General features: G+C 34.7%; 2 protein-coding genes across 7 annotated transcripts; one reads left to right on the forward strand and one right to left on the reverse strand.

Annotated features, from left to right (window-relative positions):
• Positions 1 to 7: 7 nt before the first annotated feature.
• On the reverse strand, positions 8 to 7,910 carry LOC106152058 (short-chain dehydrogenase/reductase family 16C member 6). Of its 3 annotated transcripts, none has more exons than XM_087019084.1 (7): positions 7,670 to 7,904; positions 6,559 to 6,743; positions 5,849 to 5,980; positions 3,919 to 4,163; positions 3,438 to 3,563; positions 2,089 to 2,209; positions 8 to 917 (listed from the first exon to the last, which is right to left on the reverse strand). In XM_087019084.1, the coding sequence occupies exons 1-6, from the start codon at positions 7,821 to 7,823 to the stop codon at positions 2,116 to 2,118; spliced, it is 936 nt and encodes a 311-aa protein (XP_086875210.1). In that variant the 5' UTR covers positions 7,824 to 7,904; the 3' UTR covers positions 8 to 917; positions 2,089 to 2,115. The 3 variants fall into 3 exon arrangements, with proteins under 3 accessions (XP_086875210.1, XP_013380984.2, XP_086875211.1); XM_087019085.1 differs by lacking the exon at positions 2,089 to 2,209 and adding an exon at positions 2,789 to 2,905 and having other exon boundaries at positions 832 to 917; positions 7,670 to 7,910; XM_013525530.2 differs by lacking the exon at positions 2,089 to 2,209 and having other exon boundaries at positions 7,670 to 7,896.
• A 123-nt stretch (positions 7,911 to 8,033) lies between these two features.
• On the forward strand, positions 8,034 to 24,122 carry LOC106152057 (exostosin-like 3). 4 transcript variants are annotated; one of them, XM_087019082.1, is made up of 10 exons: positions 8,034 to 8,264; positions 9,737 to 9,802; positions 14,205 to 14,426; positions 16,028 to 18,366; positions 18,783 to 18,884; positions 19,136 to 19,290; positions 19,717 to 19,844; positions 20,354 to 20,498; positions 20,986 to 21,114; positions 21,443 to 24,122. In XM_087019082.1, exons 4-10 carry the CDS (start codon positions 16,398 to 16,400, stop codon positions 21,650 to 21,652), a joined length of 2,838 nt encoding a protein of 945 aa, XP_086875208.1. In that variant the 5' UTR covers positions 8,034 to 8,264; positions 9,737 to 9,802; positions 14,205 to 14,426; positions 16,028 to 16,397; the 3' UTR covers positions 21,653 to 24,122. The 4 variants fall into 4 exon arrangements, with proteins under 4 accessions (XP_086875208.1, XP_086875209.1, XP_086875207.1 ...); XM_087019083.1 differs by lacking the exon at positions 14,205 to 14,426; XM_087019081.1 differs by lacking the exon at positions 9,737 to 9,802.
• Positions 24,123 to 25,999: the final 1,877 nt, after the last annotated feature.

Genomic DNA, 25,999 nt, shown 5'->3' on the forward strand with positions numbered 1-25,999 from the left:
TTTGGCACTAATTACAATACTTCTGCTTGTTAATACTCACTTCAGTTCTGATGTACATATACATAAACTTGTGCACAAGACTAAGAATTGAACAAAACAATAAAACATCCACCAATGTGCCAATTAATGTTATAATGAAATATACTTACAAGCCATAATCATGAACAGGATTTTACAATCATGATCGTTATTTAGCAAATCCACATTCCTTACAAAGGCAATAAATCTGATTAAAAAGTAACTAAGTTAAACTTAATATTAACATTTTTAATACAATAATGTAAACTGACAGCTCACTGTAAAAATTGAATTAAAGTGGCATTCAAGAATATTAGTTTCCTATGGATTACATCACATATGAAATCACATACACTGGCAAAAGAAAAATATACACATGCTCTAATACTATTATTCAAAAAATTATTCTTATTGTAAACTGGGTAATATTGTAATTTTTGAAGAAAAGCAAAGTTAATAGCTAAGTTTACTATCATACTATCATTCTAACAATTGGGGAATTTTAAGTTAATCACTTATAAGTACAATTTAAACATATGCAAAAGGACAATTAGGTTAATTGGCTAAGTTAGAAAAAAAATTCTTATGGAGTAACACAGGTTTTATGAAAAATTTAAAAATGGCTAATAAAAAAAAAATAAATAAAAATAATTCACTGGCTAGAGAACACAAAACATGATTGAAAAGTGTCCAATTCCTAGCTGATTATGATATAAGATCGAAAACTAGATTTAAACAAAAGAAAAAAAGGTAAAATAAAATGTTGGCATAACTCTATTTTCTTTGCTCTGGTTAGGTAATTTATCTAATCTTTCTTTGCTCTTCCCTTGAAGTCATCCATACAGTTATTAATTCCAAAGGCCTGTGCTAAAAGAAGGCCAACCTTCACTGGAATAAGACTGAAAAGAAAAAAAAATATTACAAATTTAAAATTATTTCATAAAATCTAATGAACAAATAAATAAATATGAATGAATGCATAATGTCGAAAATACAGGAAAAAAAAACATGGTGAAAAAAAAAAAATTGCAAATTAAAATAAGCAAGCTGAAAAAAATGAATTCTTAACAAGGAGGTAATAATAGTTTCAGCAAATAGCACTGTTTAATGTAAGTAACACAATACTGGCAAGCTATGAAAGTTACCAATCATAATGGCACATCCGATGCCTGGCAAACTGCCTAAACTAACACACTCGCAACAGAACAAAAGCATGCAGTTGCCACAAATTGCAATAAACTATTTGCAAACTGGAAACTAGTAGATATGTTGGTTACATGAATTAAAAGGGTTTAATCAATAGCAATATACAGAAAGAATAAAACTTGCGAATTAGTTATGAAAGTTAAAGGGATAACAACTCTTTGTATGAGATCTATATTTTGCAGTTAAAACATTAATTGTTAACAACTCATAGAAATATAATAAATTCTATTTTACCACAAAAATGGCAGTTGAGGCAATTATGCTGAAATCTGTGCTTGCCATCTGACCATATGTGACCTCCATAGATGGCTATACTTTATAATAATCTCTTAAGAAATGGATTCATTTACCACTGGTAAGTATGGGAAATTGTTGTTCATCCCAGGAAAGTTCTTTTTTTTTTCTTTTGGCCATAATGAATAGTTATCCTTTTAACCATCACATATAGGCATATCCAATCCCAGCACAATGTCACATTTAACACACCCAAAGGGTCACCATCACCTTCTATGAACAATTTGTGAAAAGGAAATGACATGATGCATCATCCACGGGTGCCAAAAATTAAATTCAAGAACTCAATCTACCACTATATAAATGTAGGTCTGCAATGAAGATGGTATTACATCTACTATGCCACACACTGAACCCAACATATGATAAATCATTGACTTTAAGTCTTGCTATTGCCTACCAGTTGTGAAAATCAATAAACCCAAATATCTCAAGTCAGTGCTCTAAAGAATTCTACTGACACCTAGTGCTTCAGAGAAAATAAGAAAAAAAAAACCAAGAAACAGGAGCTAGGTGCCATCTATGGATTAGTACTAAGTAAAAAGGCCATGCAGACCCATATATCTTCACCTTCAGTAAGAAATTACTGTAATAACATCAATTCTGTTTTGCTCGTCCACGGAATGTGTCCATAAAGGTTTGGTTGCCCATGAATTCACATATCAGGCGGGTGAGATGGAATGGAAGCAGCCTCCACAGAGAACAGAATCAAAAATTTGTTTTTATTTTTTTATTAATCTGAGGTTCTGTTATCCACACATTTAAAAAAAAATCAATATGTGATGACATCATGCAGATTTGACATTCATTTTTTTTTTTTTTTTGGGGGGGGGGTCCTTAGCTCATTCCAAGGGCTTAAAATGATGTGTGATTGAATTTACAATTTGCTCCTCTTTACACTCTTCCACTCTATAAACATTCCATCCAAGTTTTAAAGTGGTAAAACAGGATTTTGGTGAAAATTCCAAGGGAAAAAAATAGCTGGTCAAAGAAAGCATGTTTATTTCAAATAAGTCTATTTTTTTTTTAAATTTTTGTTTGATAAATCATTTGGGGTAAGAAAATTCTACACATTTACTTGTTATTTCCCTAACAGCAATTTAGATGGCAGTATGGAGAACATGACTGCTTTCTGATAAATAAAATGCAAGTAACTGCAATATTCTTCTGAATTATTCTTCATACAAGCTGAAAGCAGCGATGTACTTCTTCAAGCATATAAGTAGGCAAAAGCTGTTCAGCCATTTGTGCCAAAGCAGAAAAAACATACATGTAAAGCCACTCTACAAGTAACTATTCCATCTTCTTTCTCCCAATAAATGTATCCATCATTTTAGTTGTGCCAAAGAAGTTACAGAGTAGAAAGTTCACTTTTACAGGTAGATACCTACATGGAAAAGGGCACAAAATGAACTCTTCAGTAGAGTAAGGTGTGATAACTGGTGTCTCATCTAACACAATATTGTGTTGAAACACAAGCATGTCACACCCAACACAATATTGTGTTGAAACACCAGGGATTCAAACTTAAAGCAATATTGCATTGTGTCTGACAAGCTTGTTCCCTAAACTCTTTGACACATATAAAAATAAGCTGAACACATGACATCGCATGTAACATAATTATCATATAATTCCACACATAACTGAAATACAGAAATTCTTAATACATTTTTGTTGTGCCCAATTGTGTCATGTGAAATGAAGAATTTTAATCTTCAGCCAACACATATGCTGTAAAGCCTCTCACAGAAAAATATTTTCTTATATTAATAATAGTTTATAACTTAACCTTGTAAGCAGTATCCTGGAGTAGTGATGAATTACACTCTATGTCTGATGGACAGAGGTTTCTTTTTAAAAAACTTCAAAATTCTGGGTGCTATTCTATACAGACTAGTGGCGCCACCTATACTCACCCTTTCAAAGCCAAGAAAAAGTAAAGAACCCGAGGTATGTAAACAATCTCCTGGTTTATAAGAACAGCATCTACAATTCTACTGGCCGCATAATCCTGTTCGACAATTGGCAGGACCTTAGGAAACCTGGTGGAAAAAAGGAAATAATGAAAACGCTTTGGCTTACAAGCAGTGAGAAGCATGTGTATAGTATAAATTGCAGCATACATGAACAATGAGTGTGTATATGTGCACGTGTGTGTGCACAAATGCCTGGGCACACATGTGTATAAGGAGCACTCTCTGAGCACTCACCCTAGAAAAATAAGGCTTAATGTTACTGAAGCCACTGCATGTGTTTCATATCCCTTTCAAAAATAATAATTATTATAGCATTTTAACTGCGACGTTCTACTTTTGATATTATTATCATTATTTCTTTTATAATATCAATACTAATGTAACCCCCCCCCCCCCCCCGGGGGGGGTCGGCTGTCCATACCTTGTCTTCACACCTTCAAACATCCCAGTGTTGATATAATAGGGACATACCACAGTGGTGTGGACGCCATCTTTACCCATGGCGTTCAGCTCATATTTCAGTGATTCGTCAAAGCCAACAGCGGCAAATTTACTGGCGCAGTAGTCAGCAAGGCCTGTGACCCCAACAAGCCCAGCAGAGCTTGCAATCGACACCAGGTGTCCATGGTTTTTACGTAGCATCGATGGTAGGAAGGCTTTTACTGTCTGAAAGGAGATTGAATGACTGATGTTATGCAATTTATAAATACTGTTGAAATTCATGCCAATTTATATTTATTTCTTTATAAATTTCGTTAGTTATAGTTTTGAATGAAGACTTGTTTGAAAATTACTTGATTTTCTTAAGTTTTTAAACATTTTTATTTTTCTATCATTTTACTGTATATAAAAACATAATGATAATTATTTAAATTAATAAATTCAATTATTCTTTGTTTTATACTTGATAATGCTGAATAAATATTATCACCATTTCTCTTTTTTTCCAATAAACTGATTTCAAAAATTGACAACCATCTCTACATGGTAAATGGGTCTTTCTTCACAGAACAGAACAGAAATGGGCATTAGTCATAAAAAAACAAATTTTACTCTAGATAAATCAATAGTATTCCAATTTAACAAAATAATAAAATGCTATGCCTTTATATATATATATATATATATTTTTTTTTTTTTTCTTACAAGAAAGACTATACTTAAATAAGGTGGAATACTAGTAATTAAGTTCTATAAATCTATTTTGAACTGAAGAGGACCATATTTTGGGTGTTGTACTTTGGACCAATCTTCAGGCTTAAGTTCATTTGTTAAACTGTCCCCAGATATCAGGTTATATCAATATTTGCAATGAATCAGATATCAAACATTCCTCAGGCAACTGTCCTTTGATTAAACCCCACTCATTAAAAATAATCAACATTTGAAAACTTTATCACAGAAGCTCATAAACATTAAAGTGTAAGTTATAATATGGTTAAGATTCAATTTATTCCCATAATAAATGTACTCAGTTTCTTGAGTATATGGCTCACCAAAATTTCCTGTCACTTTCTCTCATATATTATGTACACTGTTAATATACAATGTAAAACTATATTGAATTTTGTAAAAAAAAATATGCAAATCAAAAACCTTCACTACAGATAAAACTTTTGGTCTGTAAGAAGATATAGCTCAGACAGAAATATGACTGTCAAGTAAATATTAACAAAAAATACAAATCAAAAACTCATATGCTTCTGTTACAGAGAGAACATGTCAGAAACCTCATAAATGTGTCAAGTAAATATAAAATTGGTATCAGTGTGTGCACTGGTATATAATCTAAAGGTCAACTTTATGACCTGATTTCCTACATTCCTGCTACAATGATAAAAAGTGACCTTTAGGTTCTGTTGTCATTGTAGAATACAGTGCCACACATGTCCTGAATGTTTGATCACTCAAGTCAGGTTAGAAATGTACAATAGCCATGGGTCAGAGTGATACGTGGAGTTCTAATCAGTTTATGGACATACACTCCATCTTGCTCTGTCACAGGCACATGCACAAACTCTCTTCTTCACATGCATATATATACAAGCACATAAGCACACACATTATTTCATACACTTGTACAGTATATACCCAGCAAAGTCATGCATATGGAGACAAACACTTGCTCATTAACAGTCTCTTTCTCTCTCTCTCCATGTCTTTTCTTTCCTTTCTCTCCCTCTCTCTCTCTCTCTAGCTAGTTTGCATTCTCTCTTTCTCTCTCTCTGTCTCTCTTACACACACACACACACACACACACACACACACACACATGCACACACACACACACACATTCTCAGCAAATGAGCAGCCCAATTTCAAGCATCAGAACCCACTTCCTCACCACTCACCCAGAAATGCGCCATGGAGTTCACTGCCATAGTTTTCTCAATCATGTTGTCGGGACAGTCAAGGTACTTCTTCCCTGTCACAATTCCTGCATTGTTGACTAGTATGGTGACATCTAGACCATCTTGTTTAACCTGGATTGAAACATACAAACAATGTTACCTGAAATTATATATTTACATACAAATTTGGATGCCTGCAATAAAAATGTAAAAACAAAGTCAGCTCAACAATGATTTGCCTCTAAAAATTTAAAATAATTTTTATGTAATATCTACATCTAGGCATTCTCGTTTTACCTGAAATTTAATACACAAATTATGATAAATAGAATCAAAGTATACAATGTGACAACATGGAGTATGGAAGTTCTGATCGAGGCATAAGCTGATTATATCCTACCAATCTGAAACTAACAGTACCTGGACAAATATTTATTTAAAATAAATTGTCAATAATGAACTTCTATTACTTGAGGTATCCAGTACTGGTATCTAACTTTCTACTTTCCTTACATATTTTTTTTCTTTTCTAAGGTAATAACTGGAAAAATATATACATCAACCTTTTAAAGGCAAATCATTGTTGAGCTGACTTTGTTTTAACATTTTTATTTCAAATCAAAGCAATTATTACACCCAACTACCAAAAATTATAGGCAAATGAGAAATAATTTTTCAACAATTTAAAAGAAGTTCACTATGAAAACCACCTTCTCTGCCACTGTGTATATTTCATCTCTCTTGCTGAGATCGCATTTATAAGTAAACACTCTGCCGCCATATTTCTTTATTTCCGTTGCCGTCTCTTCAATCGCTGTCTCATTGATATCCCACAGGACTAGTTTAGCACCCTTCTTGGCAAACTTGATGGCCATAAGTCGCCCAATACCGCTACCTAAGGGATACAAGTGAGGGGTGTTAATATCAATTATTATTATTATTATTATTATTATTACCATCATACTGTGGTCAAGCTCAGTACTGTGGTTTGGAGACAATCTAAAAATAGACAGATATTGTAAGTACTTTAATTAATATATATAATTAGAGGAACAAAAAAAAAAAATAAATATATATATATACTATAAAACATATCTATAATATCATAACTTGTCTCAGAGGGGTTTTACTGTGCTACAAACTTGATGCAGCTCAAATCAAACCAGCTACAGAAGGCAAAAATATAAGAGTTTACAATTAATAAAGGCTGCCAGGCTGAAAAAGTCAGAAAATTATGGTGTGGGGTCCATATGCAATGCCAATAGCCAATTGTTGGGAAAACAACAACCCTTAATAAATAAATCTCTTTCAAAAATCATTTGTTTATCAATTTGTTTGTTTATCTACATTGATTTAAATAATTTGCAAAGGTTATTAAATAATGAAATAAAATTATGTTCTCCCTGGTACTAACTGGTGTGACCTTAGGAGTCTTGACTTGAGGTTAAAGTTTTATATCACAAACAATAGCTTAAGACCTGTACATCATAAACTGTACAGTACAAGTACATGAACTTCAATGCCAGGCAAAAACTACAACTGATTCTAGAGAATAATTTTAAATAATCATAATATTTTAAATTAATAATATATTTAATTTATGATAATTTTAATGTATTATATTTTACATTTAAAAATAGAATCTCTATTGATAAAACACCTTCACTATAAGGTTCAATCAAACCCAAACATCGGGTGTTATTAGAAAAATAATAATGGCAAAAAAGTACATAATAGTTATAATAATGTAATGAAAGTGATGACTAGTAAACCAATTGAGAAAAAAATTGATGACTAAACCTAAAATTAATTTTACTCTACCTGCTCCAGTGACCAACACTGTATCTTCCGTAATGTCTTTCATTCGCCAACTCCATGGTATAAACAGCAATATAAAGGCCTCTAACAGGTAATAAACTGTAAAAATTAGCGTCTTCAGCGTCTCCAACGCGAGCTCTGCAGGCGTCTCGGCCATGGTTGTGATAACGAGCGGTAACTGATTACACTGACCCAATTTGTGTGTAAGTGACCTATTTAGGCAAGTATCACTAGCCCAAAGGAGATTTGTAATGTACCTCAACGTATCATTTGTTTGTGCCAGGTCAAAATGATAAAGTAACTACAAAATTCAAAGGCAACTTGGACATGTTGGTGGCTGCTCAATTAGTGTAAACTACCACTTTAGCAAAAAAACATATGATTGATATTTTTTTAGTTTTAACTCAGACAAGACAGCAGCACTCTGTCACCAGATGGCAGGTCAATCAACCAAGACATGACAGGCATTTCCGGCTGTTGCATTTCATGGGACAGCAAGTAGTAATATATATGTCGCAGTAGGTAGTAAGGTAGTAAGAGTAAAATAACCATTCCGCGTTTCAAAGGTACTTACAGAGAACAGTGCTAAGACATACAGGTAAGGAAAAGATGTTCCATTTGTTTCCCGTTAATTCAAGATTATTGTGTGTACAACCCTCTCCCAGTTGAAGAGTGCATGCCTTCACAGATAAACTTTTTTTCTGTCAATTTGTCTCAAAGATGGATCAGTGAACAAGGAAAGCTACTGAATTCTTAATATTTATGAAAACTTGTTGGGGTCAGTTCTGCATTGGATATATATGATATTGAAACTTGGATTGGTTTTTAACCGGAGGAAATTTGTTGTCACTTGACCTCAGCCCCTAACACTGTTATATTTAATTTTTTCTATTTGATTCACGGTAGTTTCCTAGTCAAACAGAGGAGTGAAAATGTAAAGTGAAATGGTCTTCAGTTGTATCTGTGTTGCAGTAGGAAATGTCTCGCTTTTTGTCAAGATTATCAATTATTTTACCACTATTCTTGAAAAGATTTGAGAATTTTTGTCAACTTATCATGTGTGGCCTTATATTAATTTATTTTATCTATTTACCACTTAAGAGAGATGACTATATACACTTACAAAATCTATATATATAAAATCTAAAACTATATACTGAGTATATTAAAAAATGACAAGATTAAGATAGTCAAAAACAGAATAATAAGATACTAAAATGCTTTCAAAATTAAAAAAAAATAATATCTGTATTGTATTCCCCATCCATCAGTAGAACCATTGGTAGCACAGAATATTACATTTTTATATCTTCCACACTGGAATGGATAGATAACTAATAGTATATTGCACATTTGAGACAGAAATAAGGTAATTTTAAGTTTTGCACTACCTTCCAACACTACCAAGTGTAGGTCTTTGCTTTTTTTTTTCTTGCTTTTTTTTCCCTCAAAATTAAAAAAAGAGTGAATTTCCAAACTAACAGAAACATTCCACAAAAGTACCTCCTAACTTAATTTATCAAAAATCTAAGACTTACAAGGTGGGGAAGATCCTGCAAAGGTAATAAAATGTTTACTGGTTTAAATATTATTAAGTATAAATTATTAAGTATAAATCTCTCTCTCTCTCTCTCTCTCTCTCTCTCTCTCTCTCTCTCTCTCTCTCTCTCTCTCTCTCTCTCTCTCTCTCTCTCTCTCTCTCTCTCTCTCTCTCTCTCTCTCTCTCTCTCTCTCTCTCTCTCTCTCTCTCTCTCTCTCTCTCTCTCTCTCTCTCTCTCTCTCTCTCTCTCTGGTGCATAATAAGTGTCTGTGGACTTCTTTTTTCTTTGAAGATGACTATCCATGGGCAGATATCTGAGGATACTTGTATTTTTTGTGTGTGTCAAAAGGGGCAAATTCTTACCAGATATTCAATTGCTTTTTTTTGATATATATATTTACTAAGCCAGAAATTAAAAAAAAAGGTCAGAATTTCATGTAGAAACCCTTTAAAAGCTGTCCAATTCTCATTTAAAAAAGTAAAATAAAGCTTGTATTCCGTAATTTTCTGTGAAAATCATTGCCTTTTAGTTGTAAAAAGGAAGAAGAAAAAAGAAAGAAAGAAAAAGTCTGATCGAATTTCAACCAAAATATCAGGTTTGTGTAAATTTTTTCCATGTCATGTTGTGAAAAAAAAATGCTTTTTAACCAAATTTTTGAAGTACTTAAAAAGCTCTCTATCTGCAGTTTTCAAATCATTTACAAGTTAATTTTTGTAAGAATCAGATGTAAAGGGAAAAAAACACCAAATTCCAAACATGCTATCGAGTATCTTTTTTTCTGCCATGTGGCATTTTGTAAAAAATTGCTCTGAAGCCATCTGGAGGTAAGTCATCTGTGAAATTGTATGTAAAGTTACCACTTGATTTGTGTTTGCCGTGTCAAGGGGCAGATTTACACGGAGAGTGTGTGTGTGTGTGTGTGTGTGTGTGTTGGGGGGGGGGGGTTAGATGGTTAGATCACCAGTTAGACAACAGTAATGCACGTACTTAGTACTATACTAGTAATTAGGCACAAAAGTTAAAACCAGAATGATCTATCGATAAAGGTAAAAAAAATGTTACCCAAGAAATATCAGTATTTTCCCCTCTTTCCCATGAATTTAAACTGAATTTGCCCCCTGGTTATTTGTTATGTACAGCATTCGTTTTGGAAGAGAGTTCTACCGTCTTGTTTGCTAATGAGTTCTGACATGTAAGGAGACAGTGCACATACTTTTAAGTCTGTGCAATTGTTTTCTATAAATCATTCTTTTGTTTTCCTTGGGTTAAGGCCTTTGTAAGGCAATCCTCTCAGTGTTGGAGACTTTAAGAATGCATTTAATTTTTTTGTCCTTTCTTTAGAAATGTTAAAATTCCTTACTGGGTGTTGTTTATTGTTGCTGCAGAGTTTCTAATTTTATTAGAGTTGATAAGAAAATGGCATGCTTGTGGGTCGCTTTTCAAAGGTCATTTGAGGTCCCAAATCTTTCAACTTCTGGCAACTTCTGATGATTAACTTTGGGTTTTTGACATACATTAAGCTGATTGACATATGTCACTGCCATATGTGCCACCTTAACCAGCAAAAAAACATGGCAAAATACAGAAAGCCACAAAGTCTTACAGTACATGGTTTTCCATCAATTTTTATGTACAGACACAGATGTGTCTGTACATATTGCCATCACCTGCGTCTGTCGTCGCCGTCGCCGTCGCCGTCGCCGATCATGTCGCCGTGCACTTTCAGCGTTAACACTATAAGTGGAAGACAGTTTTACTTTTTGGCTTTATATTTACAGAGCTGATGAATATTCATAAAACGCAGGTCAAGTTCGAAAATCAGCATGATCGGGCCATTATTGTAGAATTTATGCTGTTTTTTTCACTTTTCAGCATATATGCAACACTGTTAACACATTTCAAGGAAAACCGATAGGCCTGTTGTCATGAAACTCACAGGAGTAATCAATCTTACTAAAACACAGGTCAAGTTTGAAAATCAGCATGATCGGACCATTATTTTATAAGTTATGCTGTTTTTTCACTTTTCAGCATATATGCAAAACTGTTAACACATTTCAAGGAAAACCCATAGGCCTGTTGTCATGAAACTCGAAGGAGTAATCAATCTTACTAAAACGCAGGTCAAGTTTGAAAAATCAGCATAATCGGACCATTATTTTATAAGTTATGCTGTTTTTTCACATTTCCTCAGATTCAATTCTTAGGCCTGTTAACAGTCTCTTTATTTAATTAATAAGATACGTAAAAGTGTTTGTTTGACATTTCCTGCATCTTTACAACATTGTTAGTTGATTACGTAAAAATGATGGTAAACCTGTATTCGTGTATTGTGTAATAAGGTGTCAAAAATGGAAATAAACTCATATCATTGCAGTTTGTAAGATTCAATCATTCACTATGTTCAGAAACTCAGAATGGAGGAAATTGGACATTTGACTCTGTTCTATTGATATTTTTCACATCTCATCAATTTTCTTAGTTGATCATAAAAAAATGGCAGTAAACTGTTAATTTTGTTTTATGTTAAAAAAGTGTTAAAAATGGAAATAAACCCATTTCAGAATAGTGCTGTCTTGTTTCACATTTCCTCAGATTCAATTTTTAGGCATGTTAACAGTTTCATTATTTAATTAAAAAGATAAGTAAAAGTGTTTGTTTGACATTTCCTGCATCTTTACAACATTGTTAGTTGATTTTGTAAAAATGATGGTAAACTTGTTATCGTGTATTGTGTAATAAAGTTTCAAAAATGGAAATAAACTCATATCATTGCAGTTTGTAAGATTCAATCATTCACTATGTTCAGAAACTCAGAATGGAGGAAATTGGACATTTGACACTGTTCTATTGATATTTTCCCATCTCATCAATTTTCTTAGTTGATCATATAAAAATGGCAGTAAACTGTTAATTTTGTTTTATGTTAAAAAAGTGTTAAAAATGAAAAAAAAAATTTCAGAACAGTGCTGTCTTGTTTACATTTTGGCATTTTCAAGTTGTGACTTTGAAGTTCCATGGGCCTGAAGACCTTTGCTAGTCACATTTTCTGAATATCCATAATACTAATATTTTATTATTAAAAATTGATGGTCATTATGCTGTTAAACGTTATGTAATATTGCATCAAAATTTGGAAAAAAAAATATTTTGGGCACTGCTCCCATGATGACCATTAAGAAAAATCATGTCACTTACTGTTCTCAAACTTACAGGAAAGAAACATGGGACTAAAATACAGCTTCAGTAGGCAATGCAGTCTGTTTGGTAATTCTTTCTGCTAGTTAAACAGTTTTTTTTTTTTGTGAAAATTTAATATTTCACATATTGGCATTTTCAAGGTATGACTTTGAAGTTCCACGGGCTTGAAGACCCATGATAGTCACATTTTCTGAAAATCCATGATACATATATTTTATTATTAAAAATTGACGGTCATAATCCTGTTAACCATTATGTAATATTGCATCAGAATAGAAGAAAACACAATTTTGGGTACTGCTGCCATGATGACCATTATGGGAAAACCATGTTACTTATGATTGCCAAACTTTCAAAAAAGAAATACAGGACTAAAATGCAGCCCGAGTTGGAAAAGCAGTCTAATTGGCTTCTTTTTCTGGAAGTTATACATTTTCAAAGTGTGAACTTGAACTCCCATGGGCCTGAAGCCTTATGCTTGTTACACATTTTACTTACATTGGTATTACCTGTTGAGCATAATTAAAATTTGATGTTGAATTTGCAGTTTAACATAATGTACTTTTGCATCAGAATTGACAGTAGCCTATTTTGTGCATAGTTATTTCCTGCTTTTTGTCTGTACATTTGACAGCTTTGCTGCCTTGTTAAAAATTGTTACTAGTAGTTGTAACTTTTATAGTTTCAGTTGGCTAGGCCACAATATAATATAAATTGTTATCAATTATTTATGATGCTTTACTATAAAATTACCCTTTATCATTTCTTATGTAATTATACATATATATTTCTACTCATACAGGAGGCAGTTTGTATTCCTCCCCCTTTCCCTTCATATTTTTCCTTGTCCTTGCAGTGGTAGGAAAGAGGGGCATAAAATTTGACAATTTTATCAAAGAAAAAGAGAGTAATCAAGGGGCACTAGTAAGGGAAATTTTCATGAGGTAATTTGGATTATTCATCCTCATATATTTTTATAGACTTTGCATCAGCAGGGTAGAGAAAAATAGGATGAGAGAGAGAGGGTAATTAAAGAGAGAAAGAGAGAAAAGGAAGTTGTGAAGCACCAAATATCAGATACCATAATCTACCTTCACTTAACTGTGCTAATCAGCTGGAAATGAAGCACATAATGAACAGCTGATCACGGCTGTCTGTTTAGATGCAGTAAGATAATTGATGAGATCAGATTCTTCCCAAGAGCTAGCAGCTGTCTCCTCACTAGTTGCATAATCCTGCCAAGATTAAAAATCATGTTTTGCAAGGGTTATCTTTGCACCAATAATGTTTTGCCTGGGAACTTTTTTTTCTTAACAGGAAGGGTGCCCGAAAACTCCTGTACTCAGGCTAGTAATGCCAATGAAATCATTTGTGGTTAAGTTCAATTTGTCTTGGTTTTTAAGTTAATGAGGCAAGACTTCACTTCAAACATAGCCAGACAAAGAAAATAACCTTCAAAAATATGCACTGCGTTGGTCTTTGCTCGCCTTTATTGTAAAATGATATATTGTTTTGAAATGAAAAAAGAAGATAAAGATTTAGCAACTGACTTACTGATAATAGAGAACAGGTTAACCCAAAAAATTGTCTGAAGTTGATGGTTATAGTAGATCTGTGTTCAGTTTTGGCATATATATATATATATATATATATATATATATATATATATATATATATATATCTGTTTCTCAAATCAACCTGACAATGTACATAGCACCCTGCGCAGGCTTTGTTGGTATTCCATATATACTATTAGTATGTCCCAAGGGAATGTAACAGAGACCTTTTCTTCATAGGCTGACTATAAAAAAAGGAACCGAGGAAGCAGTAGTCCCAATCACAGCCAACGAGAACCAAGACAGGCTACAATTAAGTGACCTCATTTTGTTAGAGAATCTCTCTCTAATTGAATTATCTCTATACTGGGTGTTGTACCATCAGGCCACAGGGCCCAACCCATAGTGCATGTACTTGTGGTATCTCAAGGCTGACATTGATGATGTTGATGTTCAAATCAGGTAATTTATTTTTCCTGATGTGTGTATTAAAATGGAAAAGTGTAAAGATAAATGTATGGGCATACTAGAACGAGAAATCAAACTTGTCTATTGTGCACATAGCTTTAATTTGAGGTCCTAATTGAGTAAAAAAAATCAGATTATTTGTAGAGCCTATTTATCTCACACACACACACCCTCCCTCATTAAAAAGAGTACAAGAAGGGAAAAAAGAAAAAAGAAACCATGTTTACTAGTACTACATGTAGCAGTGAGAATGTGAAAAAGAGTTACACCAAACCCAGGACACCTCATTTTCCTCTGAAGGCTAGTTTAGATGACTTCAAGATATGAACAAAAAACTATGTGAACGCAAATGAAATCAACCTTGCTAATTCCAGGAGTCAGACAGATAACTAAAGACTACAGCTTTACATATTTACTTAGGAAGCTGCCCTAAATGTTTTCACACAGCCCCCAGGATAGCTTGGAGGGTGCATGCTTCCACTACAGAACACTGGATCGAGAGTTGGTCTTAACTTTTTCACCAAAATTTAGACCCATTTCTGTACAAGATTTATCTGCAGTAGTTCACTGTGATGACCTAACATCCATTTCTTTCTTGAAACAAGGCAGGTGCTGGCCCATAGCCAGCGATTTCAAGGTGAGGGGGGTCTTTTTCTGAAAAAGTTGACCTTCTACCACAAAATCTCAATTTGATCTAGAACAATTTCTGCTTAGAGCTGACCTTTTCCCAACAAAAATGGTGGTTTGTTCACCTCCCCCCCCCCCAGAACTCCCCACACCAGCTTACAGACTAAGGTTGGATCTTATTGCCTTGAATTTGAATACAACTGATTTATTTTGGGTCAAAGTTGACTCAAGTATTATTTTTCAAAAAATTATATCAGCTTTCGGTTGCAAAACTATTCTGTGAAAACTGGACCCTGGATTTGTTTCGTCCAGACACTAATAAGATCCACCTTGATAATTACCTGGATTGGACAGCTAATGGACAGCTAATGGGCAGTGATGGACAAACAGCTGTCTGACCAGGTATAATACACCACAAAACACATGCCAGATTAAGTGAGAGATTAAGGAAAAGATTAAGAAGGAATCTGGCAAAAGAAAATGACCTCTGGAGGCACTTTCTGAGTTTTTACTAGGCCTTCAGAAAATTTCTTGGACTACTCTGGAAGTGCTTTGAGTAGAAGAGTAGAAAAGTCACAGTTATTGATAGATCTCTCAGGGACTTGGTTTAAAACTTTCAGGTGTAAAGCTATGTGATGTAGTACACTACATGTGTGATGTTTTTTTTGACATAGTTGTATATATTGTATTATTTTTTAATTTTAATTTGGTCTTAGGCTAGTTGTTCTCCTCTACTAGTTTTCAGGTGTAAGAGACTGGAACAGTTACTCCATGGAAGAGAGTAATGCATGAGCATACTAGAATTTAAAGTTTAATTTTTTTTATTTACAAAAATAAAAAAACAGTAAAAACAAAAAAGATAAACTCAAGTACAAGTAATCCCGAAAATATAAGATTAAAATAAGATAATAGATGATTTTAATCTAAACATGGTTTCTGATTTATCTTTAATTTCTTACTTCTTTCAGGGTTTAAAAATGAAGTGAAGAAGATGTAGAACCTGCTTTCTTGCTGGGACCAAATGTAAGGAATATCAGTTATTATGACACATTGGAGCCAACCTCATGGTATTTTCAAGGGAATCCGTTTGCTGATCACAATTACAATGACATCCAGTAAACAGAATGGTTCAGAAATTCAATTCATGATACGCCTAAGAAAAATGACTATTTCCTAATGTTTGCCAAAAGACCATAGTAATAAGTCTTCAGATTTCTAAGCAAATATGACATAAATTCTGCAACAATGGTGTCCTAATGCTTTTACCAAAGAGGTAAGGCTACTAGTACCATCTCTGTTACTTGTTGATGCGAGCTCATCGTTCACCTACAAAACAAGATGGCGTCCTATGAAAATATCTCCAGCAGAGGGCGTGGGTGGCTAAATCGAATCAAATTATGGAAACTTATCATAATTCTGTCAATCATTTTGATCACTGTTCCCTTGGTAGCACATTATTATTTATCCAGCATCGGGGACGAAGGTCAAGTGGGTGGAGGTCGAAGATCAAGGTCTACCATGAATCACAATGAAGAGCCCAATTGCTGTGGGCAACCGTCGAGTTTAAGGTCACAAATTGAGGAATTGAAAAGAATAAAGGCGAGCGTAAATAAAGAGTTGGTTGAGATGGAAAGTCGGCAGCAGAAGTTGAGGGTGGAAATTCAAGGATATAATACCCACATCGAGAAATTAAAAAATCAGTATGAAACAACAAACAAGGACCTGGAAAAACTGAAAGTTAGCATTGAGCAAGCCAGGATTGCTATGGCCGAAGCCGCAGAGAGAAACATGCCAGAAATTCATGCTCCACGGAGAATATTGCCCAGTGCTGATGACGAGGTTTATATTTCGCCACCTTTTTTACCTCATTCGTGCAGCATGCACACATGTTTTGATTATTCCCGTTGTGCGTTATCATCACAGTTCCCAGTATATTTCTACAATCCTGATGACAGAGATTTTCCATCAATAGAGTTGAACTCTTTAGTAAAGGAGGCTGTGAAAAGTGTCCTGGGTGGAACACCATACAGGACCCATGATGCAACTGCCGCCTGTGTGTTTATAGTGCTTGTTGGGGAGTCCAATGTCCTAAACAACAAAGCTGCTTTTCAGGAACAGCTGTATAATCTACCCCATTGGAAAGGCGATGGTAGAAATCACATATTACTCAACCTTCCTATGACTAATACTCATCGAGACATTTTTCAGGGTGTTAACACAGGGCGCGCCATGCTGGCCCAGTCTTCTTTCACTGCCAACCAATTTAGGCCAGGATTTGATGTTGTCCTGCCGCCAAATTTTGGGAGAGTTTCTGGAGATTTGTGGGACGATTTGCAAAGTCTGGTGCCATTGAGGAAGAAGTATCTCTTGTCTTTCATTGGAGAGTACACAAGGCACGAGAGCAACGGCACCTCAGCCAATCAGATTGGAGGAGACAAATACATTCGGAATGGAGTGTTCTCCAATCAAGGTGACTTTAACAGTGCCAGGATTTTGACTGTAAATCCAAATAACCATGACAGGCACATACTCTCTGTTCAGGAGGTTACTAGTGATGATATTTTTGTGGTCAGTACTTTGAAAAAAATGTACATGTCCACGCAAGATAGTTTCTTCTTTCAGTATAGCTGTGATAAAGAGGGAGTCCAAGATGAACCCACAGTTTGGACTCTCTGTTCTCCAGATTTGAAGAGACACGAGGTTCTTAAACAGTCAACATTCAGTCTCATATTGGCACCTAGCAATTTCAGTCTGGTGTCAACAATTTCCATTCAAACGAGGCTTTACGAGGCATTGAAATACGGCGCAGTGCCAGTCATCGTGGGTGAGCACCTGCGGTTGCCGTTTGAGGATATTCTTGACTGGCGAAAGGCAGCCATTATTGTTCCTTCAGCCAGAATAACAGAGCTTCATTTTTTCATCAGAACGATATCCGATCCAGACCTCTTCCAGCTGAGATACACCGGTAGATTATATTTCGAGCAGTATATGGGTTCCACAAAACACATACTGAATACATTACTAGCAGGTTTAAGGTTTAGATTGCAGATTCCTCCATTACCTACTAAAGCTGAACCATCACCAAGTATTTTCGATAATTCCACGGTGCCTTTAAAAATGGATGCTGCTGATATCGAACCAGAGAGTGATGAGGTTCTAGGGCCAACGGAGCCGCCATTTCCATCACAGGAATATACTAGGAATTTCACAATATCGCGTGAAGTTTTTCATCACCCCGGTGATCCGTTCCATCTCTATCCTCACACGCCATTCCAACCTCTACTTGGCTCTGAAGCTAAATTTCTGGGTAAGTATTAAAACTGAAAAAATGCATTTAGAATAAAAAAATCTATGAGGGCACAGTTTTATGAAATTAAAGTGCCCTATGTTCAAGAAACAAGAAGTTTTTTACAGTCTGGCTCTAAGAAATAGATTACAATGTGATAACTTGATAAAATGCATGAGAGGGACTAAAAAGTACAGACACAATTAAAAATGTAAATATTATTTTAAAAGTGAAATATATATATTTTATCTTCATTAACTTCTACATTAAAGGTTTTCTTACACAAAGAGTTTATAGATATGAATTCTTTAACTGAAATTGTTTTTCAGTAGTTAGGAATAAATGGGCTTATTCTAACTTGAAATAAGATATATTGGTATTTTTCATACATAAACCAGTTTGCTCAAATAAAATCGATTTTTAATAATTTTTTCCAGGTTCAGGGCTGGGATTCCGTCCAATAGGGAAAGGTGCAGGGGGTTCTGGGAAGGAATTTAACGAGGCACTGGGGGGAAATTTGCCTCGAGAACAGTTTACCAGTAAGATATGAATTACTAGTAAATATTTATTTAAAAAAAAACTGGGTCATTATTTTTTCATTGATAATGAATTAATTTTCTTTAACTTATTCAGTCAGAAACGAAATGGTGGAAATGTTAAATTAACAGAGATGGACATTTTGGCTCAGGGTTGTATTGAAAGGGAGGGGGGAGTGCAGAATCCTTTCTAAATAAATTTGTGGGAAGTACAAAGTAAAAAAAAAATTAAATTAAATTGTGTTATTTTTCAGTTGTGATGCTCACATACGAGAGAGAATCAGTCCTCATTAATGCCATACAGAGACTGAAAGGATTACCATTTCTCAATAAAGTTGTGGTCGTTTGGAACAGTCCTGGAAGGCCATCGCCAGACCTGCGCTGGCCTGATATAGGTGTGCCAGTACATGTAAGTACAATATAAAGAAACAGAATGATTTTCCAGAAATTCCTGTGGTCCCGCTCAGTTAAAAAGGTACAAGGTTTTGGTTTATTAATTTATATTTATTAAAACCAGTGTCAGTACTTTGTCTGAAGTTCTAACACAATGTAATGTGCTGAATTGATGTTTTTTATATTTTAGACAAAAATTTAATTTATTTAAACTATTTGATTTTGGTCTTAGTTATGTATATTTTTAGACAAAAATTTAATTTATTTTAACTATTTGATTTTGATCTTATTTTTGAAGTCTTTCCCTCAGATCCAGAACAACATTTTTCTCACAACATAAAGCTACTTTCATGAATTATTATTACTTTTGTTTATCTCTTTGTGATTATTATTATTATCATTTTGAAATATTTATTTCAAATACAATTTATTGTCATCTTAGGTGGTGAAGACATCCAAGAACAGTCTGAATAATCGCTTCCTGCCGTACGATGTCATTGAAACTGAGGCAGTTCTTTCCATTGACGATGACGCCCACCTGCGCCATGATGAAATTGTGTTTGGATTCAGGTACGGTCACTTGTGAAAGGTACTGGTAGTATGTATTTCTTCTGGCTTTTTTTGTAGCAACCAGTAATCGTGCCTGCTACCTATTGAACAACTGTAACACATGTAGATATACGTATTCACTGATGAACTTGGCTTGTAAGATAAATATTTAATAATGCAGTAACTGTTACAGTAGTAATCAGGGCTATTGAGGTAACTTGCCAGGAGGAAGTGATTTCTACAGTCGAACAACTAGAATTTAGGTCACATTTGCCTCCAAACACAAGTGACTTGCTAATGGATCACTTGTAACCCAACGTAGATTAAATTTGAGAAAGTAACCCCACCTCCTCCTCTATGTGAAGTCCATAGGTTTTAAAAAAACTAATTTTGAAGTGGGGCAAGTAGATTTTTTACCTAGTTCCTGACAGGACAAGTGGGTGAAATTAGTTGATATCAAGTAATAGCCCAACCTGTTTGTAGCTCTGACTCACTTTGTAATTACCCCTCCCCCCTCTTTTTCTCCCCAGGGTGTGGCGCGAGGCCAGAGAGAGGGTGGTAGGGTTCCCCGGGAGGTTTCACGCCTGGGACGTGGAGCACACGGGCTGGCATTATAACTCCAATTACTCCTGTGAACTCTCCATGGTCCTGACAGGGGCAGCATTCATACACAAGGTAATATAATGGAATAGGGGACTAAGTAGTCTGAAGGTCAAATATGGCAACCCATTACAAAGCTTGCTGTCTAATCTGCTAATAGACACTGAATAGATTCCCCATGGGGAAGTATTCAAGTGGGTCGGCCATATTTGACCCTCGGACTAGTTAATCCCGTATTCTGTATGGCCCCTAATGAGTTTATACCGATCACGTCTCATGATCTGATTAACGTTACAAATTCTGCATGGTTTGGCAGTACGATTGTCTGTTTAAATTAGAAGTGTTATTTTTCATTGTCATTATTGTCCATATTTGTTAATTTTTTCAAAAAATAATATTTAAAGTAAATAATGTAAGTTATATAAAACTATTAGTATTTGTCAAAAGTCTGTGTCATTTATCTTTTCTCAATATAATCTGTATTTCTTTAAAATGTCATTTTATTTATTACTTTATTTCGGTTTTACCTGCATTTTAAATAATATTGTTCCTTTACTTTCAGTATTACCTGTATTTGTACAGTTATGTAATGCCACAAGCAATCAGGGATAAAGTAGATGAGTACCTTAACTGTGAAGATATTGCCATGAATTTTTTGGTCTCCCATATCACCAGACAGCCACCCATTAAGGTATGGTATAATGGTTATTCACATTAGCACCAGCAAGTTACTTCATTACATGTACCTAGTTGATAACAACAATTTTTCTGGTAAACTCCGGATGTGATCAAATTGTGCAAAAAAAAAAAACATAAATAAATAAATAAATATCGGTAGGTTTTACTGGAGTTTATGGTGAAATACGACAAGTTTCTCTCAGTATGTATTTTAAATGATATCTTGCCACCCTCTCGTAATATATGCTTTGAACACCTCTTGCCGATGTTCCAAGTGTTGTGGCTAGAGGGACACTGTATGATCTCGCACCTAATTTTATTGTGTTTTTATTCGCCATCAGGTGACCTCGAGGTGGACCTTCCGCTGCCCCGGCTGTCCTCAAGCACTCTCTGTGGACGACTCACATTTCCAGGAGCGCCACAAATGTATCAATTTCTTTGCCAAAGTCTACGGCTACATGCCTTTGCTGTATACGCAGTTCCGAGTGGACTCTGTCTTGTTCAAGACCAGAATTTCTCATGACAAACAAAAGTGTTTTAGATTCATATAATAATGGACTGTGTACGAATGTTGTGTTATTACCAGTTAGATGATGGTTTCATGTTATTTCTTCACACATTGTCTTGGCTCCATGTTCTGTCAAAAGCAGGATTAATATGAATATTCATTATCATTATAATGATTATTATTATTATTATTATTTATAGAATCATGATTTTCAGGCGTATTTTGCAATTATCTATTCCAAAATATGCTAATATACATCCATGTTATTTCAAAGATTCACTGTAAAAATTGTGTTCAGAGTTTTTTCAAACCAACAAAAAGTGTCCTGTATTCATCTGACGGGGACGTGTACACAGATTGTCCTTTCGTAAAAAAACAGGGACACAATCACGTGTGGCTCTGATATTTAAGACAGGGACTGGACATTGTTCTAGAGCAGAAGTTCAGATTATGAACTGTAATTATTTTAATATCAAAAAGAAAGAATTGACTGATTATCCAGCTGTTTAAAACAAATATTAAAATGGAATTATTATCAAGTTTCGCACTGGAGCTTACGTTTTGAAAGGAAGGTATGGTAATGACTCAATCTTTTAAGTGGGCAAAAATTATCAAACTTTCAGTTACATCATTTTAAAACCATAAAAATTATATTTTTATATAACATTTGTAGTACTTTTAATGCACAGAATAGAGCTATAAGGTAGTCTGCTTTTCAATTTTGTTGCCACCACTCAGTAGGATTGCTCTTATTTTAAGAAATTAAGAGTTAAAAAAATACAGTACCTGTAAAATTCACAATTTCCCCAATTGAAAAGATCCAGTCATTACCGTAACTAAGATTTAGTCAAGGACTTCTTCAGCTGAACTAGAAACAGGCTATCACGTGAAAATAATCTGCGTGGAATTTCCCCAAAAATATGTTCTTAAAAATTCATTTTAAATTATTGAAATATGATGACGTGAACATATTTGAATATTTCATGAAAACGCAGTGCGGCGTGTTAAATTTTCAACAAGGTTCATAGTATATTGAAAACTGTTTATGTATAGTCGATGCCTACGTTTTAGAATCTTGTGGAGGGTTTTGAATAAATCACAGCTAAACCACCAACAGGATTATACATAGTATGGTTCCCATTTTCGTGAACATTTTTCAAAATAACTGTTCACAGACGTTATGTTTTTGTCTATGTTTCACAGTGTTTAATATATGTGGTACTTGAGCTTATTTTTTCATCTTCTATATAGCATAGAATGAGGAGGTATGTAATCAAAGTAATTGACAAGAACTGTTCAGTCCAGACATCTGAAACTAAAAAGACAAAGACATCGACACTTTGTTCTTTTTACTCCAAACAGAATTTCTGCAGTTCAAGACAATTGTAATTTTTGATAACAATAACAATCAACGTTCACTCATTGCGCGCATTTTCCTCTGGTTTTTATGGAGAACTTGAGATTTTATTTCGTCTGATGAATTTTTTAAAAAAATTAAAAATTACAAAAGTAGTCATAATTTGATAGGGTGCAGTTAAAGTTTCAGTATGACACTTTGCTGTGTGAAATATATTTTATTATGTTTTGAGGTTCATTGTGAACGGGGGACATTATAAAGCAAATAATAGTACAGAGATAATAGTAATGGGCCTTAGCATGACATCAGTTTGACAAGGTGTGCCATATCCAAAACTGTTAACAAAGTACGATCTGTACACAATATTTGAGTTCTAAGATTGAATTTGTAACAATTTGTCGTTTTAAGGTGGTGACTTAAAGGGATAATAACTCTTCGTTTCGGCCAAAAAATGAATTTTCCTGGAGTAAACAACAGTTTTCCATACTTACCAATGGTTAATGAATCCATTTTTACATTCAAAGTTAGTCCCTGTTTTTTTTTCTAAAAAGTTTGGTTTTTTGTTAAAATCTCTTAAGAGATTTTAACAGAGTATAGCCATCAATGGAGGTCACGTGGTCTAAAGACAAGCTCAGATATCAGAAAAAATAGCTATAACTGCCGTTTTTGTGGTAAAACAAAATATATATATTTCTATGAGCTATTCACAATGTTTTAATTGTGAAATATAGATATCATACGAAGAGTTATTATCCCTTTAAGGATTTCTTTCACAGTGGTAAATTTTGAAATCGAAATCTTATCAACATTGTTGGATAGGATATGCCTCGTTGATTCATTGAATATTGTTGAAAGAAGGGCTTATGGTTAACTATATAAAGGCCCTAACGGGCATGGAATATGTTTTAATATTTGAAGTAATTTATTTTACCTCATTTTGCCTGATCCCAAGTGAGAAAAGGTGAAGATTAAGGAGTAGAAATTTAACATTTTGCCAAATCATTAGATAAAAATAAGAGATTAATATTTTTCGGGTTGAGAATTTCAGATCTGCCATATGGGCAACTATACTTGTGCACATCTTCGTTGCTTTATTCATGTTCATTATTTATACATTAAATAAGGTTTTATAATAAAAATTTATCAGTAGAAGTAATTTCGGTGTATAATTATACTTTTCATTTTCTTTGAAGTGATTTGGTGAATGAAAGAATAGACTGACGAATGGATGAAAAAGTAAATGTTCACATAATTTAAAAAGAGTTTACACGCGAATAAAGATAGTTTATCGAAGCACGGAAAATAATTCTGCTGACTTGTCCTCCTCTACATAAGGGGGGATATGTGTCTTCGCCGGCATCAAAGTTATCGGTTGTGACAGGAAAAGGAGTCCGCCAGGAACCGTAGTCCGTTCCCAAGTGTTTAATTACTGGTGCGATTGCAGTGATGGCAATTTTGAGTAAAACATATTTGGCAAATAATTCTGCCGAGGAGATAACGTTTAGTTTCACCTTTGACGTTATAGAGCACGGCTGTTCACAGCTGTTCACACCTCGGCGGTTTTAGTATGGGGTAGTCTTTACTCTTTCTAATGAGGACTGCGGACTTGCCCCGGGTACTGTATGAACATATGAACAGTCTTCAGAAGCAAGGGCCCAAGATAGGAAAGGAGGGGCATAAAAATTCAAAACTTGTGCCTGATCAAAGGAGTAGAGGCGACGCAACTTTTGTAAAAAATCTAAAGTCTTCTCTCTGATAATCCCATCAAAAAGATAGGACATTTTGACGAAATGCAAAACATACGGAGTTAGCTTTAGCTCAATTTCAGTTCAAGATCTTGGCACCAATATGAGGACTTTTCACTGAAGAGAAAGGAAATATAATTGTCGAAGCAGATGTAAACTTTCTGAAGAATACCGCATTTTTATGCAAAAGGTAATTTGCTAATTCCCACGAGAGCTCTCATTCGTTCTCGTCTCGTGGCATCCCGATTCAGGGGTCAGGTCGTTGTCGTGACGTGCCTCATCCGGGACTCGAACCAGTGACTTTGCGTTACCAAGGTTGATGACGCTTTGGCTGTCTCATTTGTATCCATGCACGCTACCGACTGCTCCGTGACAGACCCGCCCACCCTCCGTACGTGCGAGTTTCCTCTTATAGTAATCAATCGCAATTTTTAAAAATTAATTATGGCAAAAAAAAGGACACTGTAGTTACTGGAACTCGAACCAGCGTCCGAGTTCCCACCTGTCTGCAAGACAGCAGAGTTACCACTCAGCCACGACGGCTTCGTTGACAAGAGAAGATCAGATGGAAACTTTTAACCTTGTCACTGAGAGCACCAGATTGGATGTACGTGTGTAGATCTGCTATCCCAATCGATTATCCGGGTGCCGCATTTCATCCCACGAAACCCCAGTCCCAGATATGAACGGTAAAGTTCATGATGCACAGGAAGTCGTGTTTGAGAACCCGACACGGAGCTCGGAGTTTGTTTTATACTAAGATTTATTTTGGCTTTACCCATGATATTAAAGAGTACAATTAAATGGGATCAGAGGCGGTTCACAACAGCCGTGTTTTACTTTTAGCGAGACCCTAAGAGGAGAGAATAATAATAATAATAATAATAATAATAATAATAATAAAAACATACAAGTGTTAAATTACTGGTGTGATTGCAGTGATGGAAATTTTGAGTAAAACATATTTGGCAAATAATTCTGCCGAGGAGATATCGTTTTTCTACCGAACACGGTTAACAGGTGGTATGACGTGCCGTTATACGGGAAAAGCTACTGAATCAAAACAAGTTGGATCGCATTTATTGATAGGCCTGCTCTGAACGTTCCTAGTTATAGTAATCAATCGCAATTTTTAAAAATTAATTCTGGCAAAGAAGGACACAATAGCTACTGGCACTCGAACCAGCGTCCGAGTTCCCGCCTGTCTGCAAGACAGCAGAGTTACCACTCAACCACCACAGCTTCGTTGACAAGAGAAGATCAGATGGAAACTTTTAACCTTGTCACT

The sequence above is a fragment of the Lingula anatina genome, chromosome 8 (genome assembly GCF_051362555.1).
Source record: "Lingula anatina isolate TDL-2025a chromosome 8, LinAna3.0, whole genome shotgun sequence".
Classification (NCBI taxonomy): Eukaryota; Metazoa; Brachiopoda; class Lingulata; order Lingulida; family Lingulidae; genus Lingula; species Lingula anatina.

What these genes read in the sequence shown, in the direction of transcription:
- LOC106152058 (XM_087019084.1), bottom strand. Translation starts at nt 7,823, where the DNA reads ATGGCCGAGACGCCTGCAGAGCTCGCGTTGGAGACGCTGAAGACGCTA. An exon ending in TATACACAGTGGCAGAGAAG is followed by an intron (nt 5,981 to 6,558) that starts GTGGTTTTCATA and finishes GTTTCAATCCAG; the next exon opens with GTTAAACAAGATGGTCTAGA. An exon ending in ACTCCATGGCGCATTTCTGG is followed by an intron (nt 4,164 to 5,848) that starts GTGAGTGGTGAG and finishes ATCTCCTTTCAG; the next exon opens with ACAGTAAAAGCCTTCCTACC.
- LOC106152057 (XM_087019082.1), top strand. Translation starts at nt 16,398, where the DNA reads ATGGCGTCCTATGAAAATATCTCCAGCAGAGGGCGTGGGTGGCTAAAT. An exon ending in ATATAGGTGTGCCAGTACAT is followed by an intron (nt 19,291 to 19,716) that starts GTAAGTACAATA and finishes TTGTCATCTTAG; the next exon opens with GTGGTGAAGACATCCAAGAA. An exon ending in GAAATTGTGTTTGGATTCAG is followed by an intron (nt 19,845 to 20,353) that starts GTACGGTCACTT and finishes TTTTCTCCCCAG; the next exon opens with GGTGTGGCGCGAGGCCAGAG.